Raw genomic sequence first — 13,783 nt, forward strand, 5'->3', positions numbered from 1 at the left:
GCAATGACACTCTTAGTAGCATCATGTGCTGATGTTCAACATGTCCTATAAGACCAGGGCTTTTACAATGGTGGCATCTGTGCCACACTGAAATGTGCTTCCAGTGAACATCAGGCAAAAACCTACAGGGATTTTAAGGTGCCTTATAAGATTTGATCTGTCCACTCAGGCTTTCTCAGAGGAGTAATCTAGCTATGTTTATATAGTAATTTGATCTAGTGATTTGCAATGTATTTTGTATATGTTTTAGTAATGTAATTTTATTGGGGGAAGGGTTCGGTTGTCACAATGCTACAATATTCTTTTTTCCCTTTATTGGTAGTTCTACAGATATTATTTTAATTAATTTAAAATAATGATTTTTACAGCCACTATCCAATCCTCTGTCACCTGAATTGCCTGATTATATAATTTGCTGGGTTGTAAGTAGTAATCCTTCCACCACCAGTTCCAGGCTGGTGTCTCTCCCATCCTTACCTGGTTGAACCTGGACCTTATGTTCTACCACTGATAATACATTATGCTAACCAAGCATCTTTGAGGATTGGCTCTTTCTTTCCTCATATTTGTACCACCTGTGTTTGTTCTTTTTAAAAGAAGCCCAAGTTCCTGCCTTAGCACCAGCACCATTATACTTTGTTCTAGGTCAGGCGGAGATGTGAATTGGGGGAATGGTGATATGGCTTCAGCCACTTAGTTTAGGGATTCTGAAGCCTCTGTTGCATCACTGTTCATCAGCTCTGATTTTCTCCTCCTTTTCAGGGTAAGGAAGGAGCCTTCATGGTGAGAGATTCAAGGCAACCTGGCACATACACGGTCTCAGTTTTCACAAAGGCTTTGAGGCAAGTCAAATCCCAGTGGATGTTTGCCGTGGTTCTGTTATTTGGGTTTTTGTTTCTTGTGTTTTGTAAAAGGAAATAACAATATTGATTTTAAAAACTGAGAGTCTCTTTAAATATTTTGACAAGCATGACAGCTTTCTGTTTTCTTCTCTTCCTCCCAAAACATGTGTTTGAACTGTAATAAAAATGGGAACATTATTCCCTGAAAATGTCATGGCAGAAATCTTGATGCACAGTGTTGTGTCAGTTGTAAATTCCTGCATTTATTTCACATGACAGATTGGCTACACACACACACACACACACACACACACACACACACACACACCACTAAATGTAAATTTGATCACACTAAATTAACAGGTCCAGAGAGTGGCCTTTTCTGCAGTGGCTCCCTGTTTGTGGAATGCTCTCTCCAGGATGGTTTACCTGGCACCTTCATTATATATCTTTAGCTGCCAGGTGAAAACATTCTTCTTCAACCAGGGCTTTGGTTGATTAATATCACACGACATTATAAATGAGGCTTTTTGGGGGGCGATATTGTTTTGTTTTGTTTTTGTTATAACTATTTATTTTGTGCTTTTATCAGGGGGTTTATTGAACCGCCCTGAGATCTTCAGATGAAGGGCAGTATATAAATCTAATTAATATATCAATAACGATTATAATTTTATTATTTATACCCTGTCCATCTGGCAATAATAATATTGAATCGTTTAACAAGGTATCAAACATATCTGTCCCCAGACTTTCCAAAGTGTGACCTTCTAAAGGTGCTCTTTCTAATTGTTGTTTAAAGAGAAATAATGGAAGGGTTTCTTTTCACTACCTTTTTAAAAAGTAGAGGCTACTAGAGTCAAATAAGTGGGTTTTGTGTGTGTGTGTTTGTGTGTGTGCCTGTGTCTGTGTTTTCCACTTCATATCTACAGTATGTGCCCAAAGTTTCATTGATGCTTGGTAATTCTAGTTTGTTTGGTTTTTAGCTGCTTCTATACTGTTTCGAATGGGACGCGGGTGGCGCTGCGGCTAAAACCTCAGTGCCTAGGGCTTGCCGATCGCATGGTCGGCAGTTCGAATCCCCGTGGCGGGGTGAGCTCCCGTCCTTCGGTCCCAGCTCCTGCCCACCTAGCAGTTCGTAAGCACCCTTAAGTGCAAGTAGATAAATAGGTACCGCGTTATAGCGGGAAGGTAAACGGCGTTTCCGTGTGCTGCGCTGGTGCTGGCTCGCCAGAGCAGCTTCGTCACGCTGGCCACGTGACCCGGAAGTGTCTCCGGACAGCGCTGGCCCCCGGCCTCTTAAGTGAGATGGGCGCACAACCCCAGAGTCGGACACGACTGGCCCGTAAGGGCAGGGGTACCTTTACCTTTTATACTGTTTCGAAAGGAACCTTATTTGTTTGTTTTGTCTATTTAAGCAATGAGAACAACCCCGTTATAAAACATTATCACATCAAGGAGACAAGCGACATCCCCAGGAGATACTACTTGGCAGAGAAGCATGTTTTTGATTGTATCCCGGAACTGATCACCTATCACCAGCACAATGCAGGAGGTATGTCCAGGCAAGAACAGGAGAAACAGCTTTGAAATGATCTGAAGATGTTAGGATTTTTAAATATATTTTTAAAAGTTGCTCTGGAAATCAAAGTTCAGTTCAGCTGTTTTTAAACATGAGTGGTTGGTTTGCAGATGCAACAGTGCCTCTGCAGAGTTTTGGTGTCAGCAGTGGGGAGTTTGGATTGCTCTGTTAATTGAACTTAGTTCCCATTATTGAATTCACACAAATTTCAATGGGAAATAAGTTCAACTAACTTATCCAGCCCTGTGTAAATTACCTGTGTTTCTGATTATCTGAATGATTGTAAGTTATACCTTGTCTCTTATATTTGTCACTCTGGTCCCAAACTTTATACTGACAGAACTTCCTTGGGATGTAACTTCTCTATGAATCATAGTCCTAGACATATTCAAACATATTATGTGAAATGTGGCTGTCATCTATCTCCTTAGTCTCCATTAACTCTTGGCTCCGTGGCCCATCTCTTTTTCACCCCTTCCAACAATAAGCAGTCAATGTCACCTTTTCCTTCGATTCATGTATATATATTTCCCATCATGCAGGTCTTGTTACTCGTTTGAGGTATGCTGTTTGCTCCTGGAGAGAAAAGGTTCCTGTTACTGCTGGCCTAAGCTATGGTGAGGAGACTGCATTGACTTGATTGTGTTTTTATTCTTTAGTTATATTCATTTGGCATAATGCTTCCACTTGTCTAAATGACGTGCTATGACTCTATAGAAGTTAATGTTGCATCCATTTTTACTGAGAACAGGCTCATATCAATGAATGGATCAAGTAGAAATGTATTTTTTAGCAAAAACAACAGAACCTCATAGTATCTTATATACTAAGGGTGAAATTCAATGGAACGCTAAGAAGATTGTTCCATCAGTGGAAACATTTCTGCTTGTCCAATAGAACAATTTCCCTTTTCCTCCATCTGTATTCTGTTTTGAGGTTTCCCTGAATGCCCCCCCAAGCAGATTTGAGGAGTGCATGGGGGCAACGGGGAGGGGGGGTGTTTAAAACAAAATGTGTATGATGGTGCGGTCTAATGGAAAACTGATGAATTATTATAAGAAACTAACCACGTTCCATTATTATTAAGATTAAATTGTTAAAATTTGAATGAAACTTCTCAAACCCTTAAAATCTATTATCATAGCTGGGGGTATTGTAAAAAGCCTAGTACTGCTGCACTCCTTTTCTTTCATAAATCACTACACAGGCTTGAAAGTGTTCTTCTTCTGCCTTATCCTAGGAAAATGGATGATTAATCCTCAGGAACTGACGTTTGACCAGGAGATTGGCCTTGGCCAGTTTGGGGTGGTTCATCTTGGTTACTGGCTGGGCCGGATGAAAGTGGCCATAAAAACCATTCGCACAGGAGCCATGTCAGAAGAAGACTTCATTGAGGAGGCCCAAGTCATGATGTAAGCAATCCAGCCAAGGTCCAATACCAGTCAAGGTCCATTACATTGTGTCAAGCCTTTAGAATGATGTCAGGTGAACCCAATGTCGTGTAAAACAGAGACACCATTTCCTAGTATATGAATGAATGGCAGCATGACTTTTTATCTCCTAGTGCCACCTTCACTAATGTCCAGTTTTGGACAATCTCTATAACCAGAATTAAAATGTACCGAACGTTGTGCTTCAAATACAGGCTGAAAAGTTGTGGGACATATGAGTGCTTTGTAAGGTTCTCTTTTTCCCTGTACTTTGGTGGAATTGGTCTTTACTGGAACAATAAGAGCTAACCACTGAATTTCATTTTTTATCTACGTGCAGACAAATGCACAAATAAATATGAATGAAGTCATGATGCTTGGAGGCTACTTAGTGCAGTCCTATATTATCTACTCAGAAATTTGATGGGAGTTATTTCCAGTCCCAGCTAAGGATATAATTTCAGCATGAGTTTCTGGTTGATGATGGATCTTTATGTTGTCCTTTTAAACACTGGGCAGTTCTAGAGGGATAAGGAATCTAAAGCTGGCATACAGCAGGCTATTTTTACAGCAGTCTTTGCTTGGCTCAGCGATTCTTCCTTTTATGATTCTATGAATTTTTGCTTTTGTTTTGAGATAATATTTCTCTAGACACGACGACAAAGATGAAAAATGTGGCATCAATTATTTTAAAGCTTGAAGAAAATATTTTCGATTTTAAAAAGCAGTAATTTGAATCAATATAAAGATGGGGTAAAATGCTGTTTCCACTGGGACTTTTGATGCTGCACAATCTCTCCTAAGGATGAAGTTGGAAATGAAAGATTGACTTTGATGTCACTGGTGCTATACTCAAAGGAAAGGCATAATTTTCGCTTTTTATAGCTCATTCAGTAAAAATCCGTATTGTATTAATATCTGATGCTTATTTTCATAAAGACACAAAGCAAGCTCAGGTTGTTGGAGAAACTGCATGAGCATTTATTATACACATTCTGAAGTATTTAAATGCATTGCGTATGTGAAGAGTATTTAAACTACATTCAGCAAGGCTGTTGCTTGAACAGAAAATAGTGGAAATGTCAATTACATTTTGTTTATATGTCCAAGCAGTGCAGAATCCATCTTACTTTTCAAGAGATTCATACAATGATGAGAGAAATATAACATGAACTTTTCCAGGACCCACAATTTGTGTGTATACCATTCCTGGGTCTGGTTTTCTTCTTTCACATTGATTTTCTTGCTCTTTTCTTAAATTTCCGGTTGAATATGCCCATATATCAGCTTCTGCAAAGGACTTCACATGACTACACTGATTTCTCGTCCTCTATCAACAGGAAGCTCTCCCACCCCAAATTAGTCCAGCTGCATGGGATATGCATGCAACAAGCTCCTATGTGCCTAGTGTTTGAATTCATGGAGCATGGATGTTTGGCTGATTATCTAAAGAGGCAGCGAGGGAGTTTCTCAAAGGAAGAGCTCCTTGGAATGTGCCAAGATGTGTGTGAAGGAATGACTTATCTGGAACAAGCGTCTGTCATCCACAGAGACTTGGTATGTCTGGGTCATGTCCATCTGTACCTCTTGTGAAGAAATTAGCAGCTCTTAAATTAAGAAGGGGGACGCGGGTGGGGCTGTGGGTTAAACCACAAAGCCTAGGACTTGCCAATCAGAAGGTCGGCGGTTCGAATCCCTGCGATGGAGTGAGCTCCGTTTGCTCGGTCCCTGCTCCTGCCAACGTAGCAGTTCAAAAGCACGTCAAAGTGCAAGTAGATAAATAGGTACCGCTCTGGCGGGAAGGTAAACGGCGTTTCTGTGCGCTGCTCTGGTTCGCCAGAAGTGGCTTAGTCATGCTGGCCACATGACCTGGAAGCTGTACGCCGGCTCCCTCGGCCAATAAAGCGGGATGAGCACCGCAACCCCAGAGTCGGTCACAACTGGACCTAATGGTCAGGGGTCCCTTTACCTTTACTTTAAATTAAGAAGGAAGTGAAATTATCACCACTTACAAGCCATAATTTAAATAATTAGGACTGTAACAAATATTCTTCCATTTCAGTATGTGAGCCAAAAATAGTGGTTGTGGGGCCATTATAGTTATTTCCTGAAAAATCCTTTTATTGTCAGAATATTTACTCTTTTAGGTGACCCACCCATCTTCAAATGCTATTGTTTTCCTACCTGCTGAGGCTCTGGTGCCAATGTCCTTGCCGAGTTTTTCCACAGACTGGCCAGTCACATGGGCGATCCCAGCCAAATGAAAATCGCATGCTAAATGGGATGATATCACATCACTGTGTAGCCAATTATATTTTGCTACATGAAGATATTAGTGAGGGAACACAGTCTGCTGAGAATGAGGGCAAACCTACATGGATCAAACATATTCATGATCCCAGCCTATCAGATTTGACCATGTGATTATGTCGTTGAGTGAAGAAGACAGACTAATCTGATTAAAAGAGGAGGAGCAAATCTGAGAAAAGTAAATGAATATGCAAACGTTTTCACAACCTCTGTGGAAAAATGCTCAAAGGTGTCGGGTGTACTTTTCAACACAGCTAAAATTGCTCTTGAGAAATAATGGGTTGTTTCAGTTCAGCCCTACTAATACTCTCTTTTTCTCCATTCTACACAGGCTGCTCGGAATTGCTTGGTAGGAGAATTCCAAGTTGTCAAAGTGTCAGATTTTGGAATGTCACGGTAATTTGAACCTTGTCTGCATACTGGATGAGTAGAATTCCACTAAAGTTTCCCCGTCCTTTTGAAATGTGTCCAGCAGCTACTTCATTGTTGTGGCAAAATATACATTTAGTCTGGAGCTCATAGTTGTCCTGTTCTTGCTGAAACTTCCTCTAGCTGTTCCCTCCTTTAACAATGTTTTTTTTTTAAAATGTGAACTCAAATTGCTGAAGGCACCATTTCTCATGATTTCCACACTTGATTTATTTTGCCCCATTGTCATTTCCAATCAAACAGTTTGAGCCATTGTGAGAACCTATAAAAACTAAGAACAAAGAAAATAATGAGATGTCTCTATCATAGCACATTCAACCCTCTGGAAAAGAAATCCCATCAACTGTTAAACCACTGTCATCACCTGCTGTTTTCCAGGCATCATTTCACCAGTTGCTAGCCGGATATGTTCTGTAGTTAACAGCGCTGTTGAAATGGTTGGCAGTATCTGATAATATGGAACCAGAGGCAGTGAACCATTTGGTCTAGCTTCCAGTCTGGACCAGGACATATTATCCTCTTACACCAGTAATCACGTATTATAAGGAGGATGTTATGTTAGCATAGAGCACAGTATTTATTATTATTATTATTAATTCAATTTTTATACCACCATCACAAGATCTCGGGGTGGTTCACAGAATAAAATCCAAGATATAAACAACTCAAACTAAAACAATAACTCCCCCCCCCAACCCCAACCCCCCAATACTCACCCACAATATTGTATGAGATCCTGAGAACTGATTCTTACGCTTGCAATGTATGCATTCTGTCATGGAGTTGCAGCCTTTCCCTGTGTACAATGGTTTTTGTGTAATGTGGACCCTGGAATCATTCAAATGGGTTGTGGCCTTAAACACGTTGCTCTGTTTTAGATACGTCCTTGATGATCAGTATACCAGCTCCATGGGCACCAAATTCCCCATCAAATGGTCAGCACCAGAGGTTTTCTCCTATAGTCGGTATAGTACCAGATCTGATGTATGGTCATTCGGTAAGAACCTTTAATCTCAAAATTCCCATTCACTTAATTACTTCAAACTCTTCTTGAAAAGACCTTCCATTGTTAATCCTTTCTAGATAAGAAGTTCCAGCCTCGTCCTCATATCCCTTTTGTGTAAAAAGGCTTACATTATTATTATTTAAATGTAATATGTTTTAAACCATATTTGGCTTAACATTTCCTATAGATGGGGAGGCGAGGATTGCAGGCGCCAGCATGGTCTGTGACTTATTATTAATTTGCATAGCATGGTTTGCATAAGAGGATTCTTCTGTCAAGTCATGGCATCGTGCTTCTGCGAGCCTTTCCGCTTTGCTACTCCTCAATCTTTTCACATTCTCCACTGGGTCATTAAACCATCCTACTGTGACCTGGATCAAAACACCCCGAGGAATCATAGAGTTGGAAGAGACCACAAGGGCCATCGAGTCCAACCCCCTGCCAAGCATAACAACTAGCCTTTACCTATGAGTGAGCACTTCAACTAAGAGTTTCGTAATTTTGCTTATTCACCAATAAAGGATCCTGGAAGGACATCCCCTAGATTTATAAATGTTTCAAAGTGCTTGTATCATGAAGATGCTTCATGAAGAGCCGGCATTACTTAGCTGATATGAAGATGGAATTCCGCTAGAGACAGGGTAGCTCTGTGCTTTTTGCATACAGTTGTCAACTGCAATTAAGAAAATATCCTTTCCATTTTGCTTCTTTATTTTGAATTCACAATTAGTGTTTTGGGTGGTTTGTTTCTAGTCATGCAGAACAGCAACACTTGTTTAAAGTGAGTTTCACAGTTTCGATTTAACCGTGTTATGATTCTGCAGTTGTGTTTGATTAATTAATTTTGACCCTTTTGAAAAGCAAGTTGGCAGACAAATCATAACTCCAGTGAAGAAGTTGCATTGTCTGCAACAAAGAAAATTTTAATAATTTACATGCGATCATTGTGATCATCAATGGTAAAGTCTGGAGAGCCAGTGTGGTGTAGTAGTTAGAATGTCAGGTTTCTTCTTATGTGATCACTTGTAGCCATGTAAGATTGTCTTCCATAAACACGGTCTTAACAGTGAGTCTGTAAGTGACTGGAGGCCAATTATGGATCCACACATCCTTCCACAGTGGGGATATAGGTTTCCTGGAGGGATTTGCCAAGTGTGCCTTCCTCTTAGCACGTTTCTCCCTTTTGTCCTGAGTTCAAGCATCTTCAAAGCCCATGACACCTTCGGTAAAGGCTGTTCTCCAATTGGATCTGCGAGGTCAGGGTTCAAATCCCCATTCAGCCATGAAGCTCACTAGGTGACATTGGCCAGTCACTGCCACTCAGTCTAGTATTCCTATCAGGGTTGTTGTGGGGATTAAACAAGCAGGGAGAGAATCATGGAAGCCACCTCCAATTCCTTGAAGAAAATATGGGATATAAATGCAATCGATCAGTCCTGGCTCCCACATATAGGCAGAGGCAAACACATAACGTACTGACAATCAGGAAACCAGTGAGACTATTTCTATTGTAAGCCTCGTTTAGTCTCAACATAGGAAGCCACCTCATTTATGTATTTATTTATCTGAAATTCTGTTCACCCTTCCTTCCAAAGGAGCCCAGGGCAGCAAGGACAGCCAGTCTTTTTAAAAAAGAAGATTCCAAAACTGTTAAAAACACCTAAAAAAAGATTCATTTTAAAACGAGTCAGCAAACTTTTTCAGCAGGGGGCCGGTCCACTGTCCCTCAGACCTTGTAGTGGACTGGACTATATTTTGGAGGGAAATAATGAACAAATTCCTATGCCCCATAAATAACCCAGAGATGCATTTTAAATAAAAGGACACATTCTACTCATGTAAAAACATGCTGATTCCCAGACAGCCTGCGGGCTGGATTTAGAAGGCGATTGGGCCAGATCCGGTGCCCGGGCCTTAGTTTTCCTACCCATGTTTTAAAACATTCTAAAAACTTACAGTTAAAACCATTGTTTCATCCAGTGATCTCAGGGTTTATTTTATTTTGGTTGTTTATTTGCATCCCACCTTTTCTTCCAAGGAGCTGAAGGCGGCGTATATGATTCTCCCCTCCCTCATTTAATCCCCACAATAACCATGTGAGGTAGGTTAGGCCAAAAGGCAGTCACTGGTCCATGGTCACCCAGTGAGCTTCATGAGCCAGTGGGGTTTTGAACCCTAGTTCCAGTCCAACGCTGAAATTGCATGGGGTTGGACTAGATCATGGGTAGGCAAACTAAGGCCTGGGGGCCAGATTTGGCCCGATCGCCTTCTAAATCCGGCCTGCGGGCGGTCCGAGAATCCACGTGTTTTTTACATGAGTAGAATGTGTCCTTTTGTTTAAAATGCATCTCTGGATTATTTGTGGGGCCTGTCTGGTGTTTTTACATGAGTAGAATGTTTGCTTTTATTTAAAATGCATCTCTGGGTTATTTGTGGGGCATAGGAATTCGTTAATATCTATTTTTTCCAAAATATAGTCTGCCCCCCCACAAGGTCTGAGGGACAGTGGACCCCCCCCCCAGCTGAAAAAGTTTGCTGACCCCTGGATTAGATTATCCACAGGGTCCCTTCTAATTCTAGGATTCTCTGCTGCCACTGCCATGTGGTAGGAATGGCTATGTACATGTACCTCTTTTCAGATTCATGCCAAGACTTGTGCCACCTGTGCCCTAGACGACGATTGCCCAGGGCTCCTCAGTAAGCGAAGTAGCCTCCCAGACACAGATGATGTCTGTGGGAGAAGGGCAGGCCACGACATTAATGTGGATGCGCTCTCTTCCAAAATTATATGTTGCTTGTTTTCTTTCAGGAGTATTGATGTGGGAGATATTCAGCGAAGGCAAAATGCCTTACGAGAACAGGACCAACGCTGAAGTGGTGGAAGAAATCAGTGCTGGTTTACGTTTGTATAAGCCCAGACTGGCCTCCAATACCATTTATACGCTCATGAGACATTGCTGGAGTGAGGTCAGTACTAGAACAGGTGCAGATTACTTCATATATGGGAAGAGGGATCAGAATGCCACCTCGTAAAGGGGGATCCGAAACAGCACTGGTCTTTCTTAAGGAGAGCAGAAGTAGTCCTGCTAACACATTTAAACATTCTAAGAAAAATATGCAGGTTTAGAATTTTAATTGGTCAAAAATTATGGAAAATCTGTCATATTAGGGTGGGGTTATCCCACTGCAGGTGTTAACTAGATTACCAATGCCAGGACGTTTGCGTTTTCATCAGCAATATAATTCTTGTAAACTTTAACATACTTGTCAGATTAAAATTAAGAACGATGATGACGACATAGGGCCACAATCAGAAGGAACCTTTTTCATGTATTTCCCAGCTCATGGGGCTGTCTGCCATATTCTGCACCTAGCCTTTTGCTTCCTGGTGAGAGGAAGCTTTGCCTGGTACCAGAAGAAAATAGGCTCACTGCAGAGAAACGGGACTGGGCTGGCTTGTCACATATGAGCTGCTGTCTATTGTTTTCACCATCATGTAATGCTTACAAAAAAACACTGCAGCTGCTATACTTTTTATATATGCTGGAAGCCACCCAAAGTGGCTGGGGCAACCCAGTCAGATGGACGGGGTACAAATAAATTATTATTATTATTATTATTATTATTATTATTATTATTCCTTCTTAGAAGGTTTTCAGTAAGAATGCTGGCATATATTTTTTTAGCTTATTGTTGATTTTAATTATTTGTTTGAATGTTTTAAAATAGTTGTTTTTAACTGTATTTTCCATGGTAATTTTATTCTTTTTGTAAACCACTTTTGAGTTTTTGTTACAATTGGGCAGTATAGAAATCCTGCAAAAATTCATTAATTAATTGCTTTTCTGGTTGTTATTGGCCTTTACAATATGGTCTTCAGTGTTGTCTTCTATGTTGTCCCTTCAGAAGCAAGAGGACAGACCCCCCTTCTCTACCCTGCTCTACCAGCTCAACGAAATATCTGAATCTGATCTTTAACTAAAGATGAAAGGAAGCTGCTTCTTAATTAAAAAAGAAAAAAGATATGAAAAGCATGACCACGTTTAGCACGCCTTGTTCAGATGTATTCATTCACCTTGAAGTAGCTGACCTGGGACAGAAATAGCGACAGGAATCCTGGCTATTTAAAAGTCCTACACAAACTGAGAAAACGGATAATGCAAGATGCTTTCAGGGTTGTGTCTAATTATCTGTTTAGTGAGGATTCAGTGAGGATCCAGGAGTCTATCTTCTGTTTCACATGGTGATAACCGATATTGAAGATGATGAACTGTCATTGCTTTATGTAGCTGACACTTTTTTTTTTATTGAAAAATGACTCATTTCAAGGGGAACTGAAGTATGACTCTCGTCCTCCAAGCCTGCTTGAAGCTGAACGGGAATATTAAGCTATTCATAAACAAATGTTTTGACAGCAAATTCAAAACACAATCTTCTTACAAAATAAATTGCATGGATTAACATAGGACACAGCAGGGACAGGTGGGACTCGTTACTGCATCTTGTACATTGGGAAAGTTAAGAATGGACTATTTGCTTTGGAGCTCTGGAGTATAAACTATAGGATTCTGCTACTTGTTTATTTTTACTCTTTACACAATGTGTTGAAAGAAAGGGTGGGGGATATATATCTTCAGCAGGGTTAGCTAATATACAAATATTGTATAATATATTCTTTCACTATCAACTGTTTTTAATGTTGTTACAAGAAACATGGGTAAAAAAAATGTGAGGCCCTCAGGTGGCAAGTGTTGAATGCTATTAATGACAACAAATTGTTACTTTATTTTACATAAGAGAAATATAAATATATGATATATAATGTACATTATATTGAACTTCCACTTTAGTTGCCAAAATTTCTTGAACTGGCCCTTTACCTGCTTACCCATTTCCAATGGTCAATTACAATGTACATTATTATAAAATACCCTGCTGGACTGCTCTCCATTCGAGGATGACTTTGAACTGATTGTATTGTATTAGAATAGTATAGCTATTTAAGAGTTTTTTTGTACATTGTTATTGCTATGATTATGTTTTTGTATTGCGTTTTCATTGTATAAATTTTGTTAGCCTCTTTGACCATTTTTAGATTGTAAAACTAGAGATTCTTTTAGGAAAATGCTGGAAAATAAATAACGGAAATATGGAATATGTAGATGAGATGAGAAAACTATTACAAACAGTTGGAGAGTAATATGTCCTGTTGTCTTCCATGTAAATACTATCATTACAAAAAGTTTCAGTGCACAGGTTCACATTTAACAAATCTTATATATAAAGGAGAGTTCTATTGGATATTGGTGGTTGGCCCCCAAACAGGAACTTTAAAACAAATGTCCTGATCCAGCAAGAATGCCACTGTATACACCAGGCATAGGCAAACTCTGGCCCTCCAGATGTTTGTGACTACAATTCCCATCATTCCTGTCCACTGGTCCTGTTAGCTAGGGATGATGGGAACTGTAGTCACAAACATCTGGAGGGCCAGAGTTTGCCTATGCTTCGTAAACGCAGGCTACATATGTTCCTTGTGTTAATGTCCGTAGTCCAGACACATCTCATCCAGGCTCTACTTAACTGACTGAATTATTTCTGGTGCAAGGCTGTACATCTGCATCCAGGACACAAATGTTGCATAAGACCATTGCAGCTAAATCAAGGACCAGGCTGTATCCTATGGAAGGGAGACTTTGCTGCAGAGTTATCTTTGACAGTGCTAAAAACAGAGATACGAAAGCTAGAAGCTAAATGGCACCTTAAACCTAGCTTATGGGCGCAACAATGACATTGCCCTCAAAGAGGTGGAGCTGTATCTTGCTCTGGCATTTCAGAGTTGTACCCTCAGTGTACAACTCAGGACTTGCTTGTCCTCGGTGTAAAGGATTTGTAATAATCTGATACTGGACATAGTTTTGCATAAAAGTCTTGCTGGTCCACATTTTTTGAAATTGTTTTGGATTAGTAAATATATGAGCACCTTGTGTCAAACATTTTGTTAATCATTCCCAAACAAAATAATAATAAAACATCAGAAAAATCCAAGATTAGCCATATTCAGAGTAGACTCAATGAATTAATAGCTGTGACTAAATTATATACATTAATCTCAATACATTAAAAGTACATTAAACAAGGCCACTAAAACCTAAACAAAACGTTGGGTTTAAAACAAAACAAA

At 40.0% G+C, this 13,783-nt stretch overlaps 1 protein-coding gene across 1 annotated transcript in view; it reads left to right on the forward strand.

The window, feature by feature from the left end:
- Positions 1-13,593, forward strand: part of ITK (IL2 inducible T cell kinase) — a 30,959-nt gene extending 17,366 nt beyond the window's left edge. The window contains exons 9-18 of the mRNA XM_083726216.1: positions 763-842; positions 2,261-2,397; positions 2,967-3,041; positions 3,665-3,836; positions 5,195-5,411; positions 6,496-6,560; positions 7,472-7,590; positions 10,409-10,566; positions 11,506-12,976; positions 13,094-13,593. Coding sequence (XP_083582342.1) covers positions 763-842; positions 2,261-2,397; positions 2,967-3,041; positions 3,665-3,836; positions 5,195-5,411; positions 6,496-6,560; positions 7,472-7,590; positions 10,409-10,566; positions 11,506-11,577 — 1,095 coding nt within the window. The 3' untranslated portion in view covers positions 11,578-12,976; positions 13,094-13,593. The remainder of the gene's footprint in view (positions 1-762; positions 843-2,260; positions 2,398-2,966; positions 3,042-3,664; positions 3,837-5,194; positions 5,412-6,495; positions 6,561-7,471; positions 7,591-10,408; positions 10,567-11,505; positions 12,977-13,093) is intronic.
- The last annotated feature ends 190 nt before the right edge of the window (positions 13,594-13,783 follow it).

Source organism: Podarcis gaigeae, assembly GCF_964106915.1.
Source record: "Podarcis gaigeae genome assembly, chromosome: 2".
Taxonomy (NCBI): domain Eukaryota; kingdom Metazoa; phylum Chordata; class Lepidosauria; order Squamata; family Lacertidae; genus Podarcis; species Podarcis gaigeae.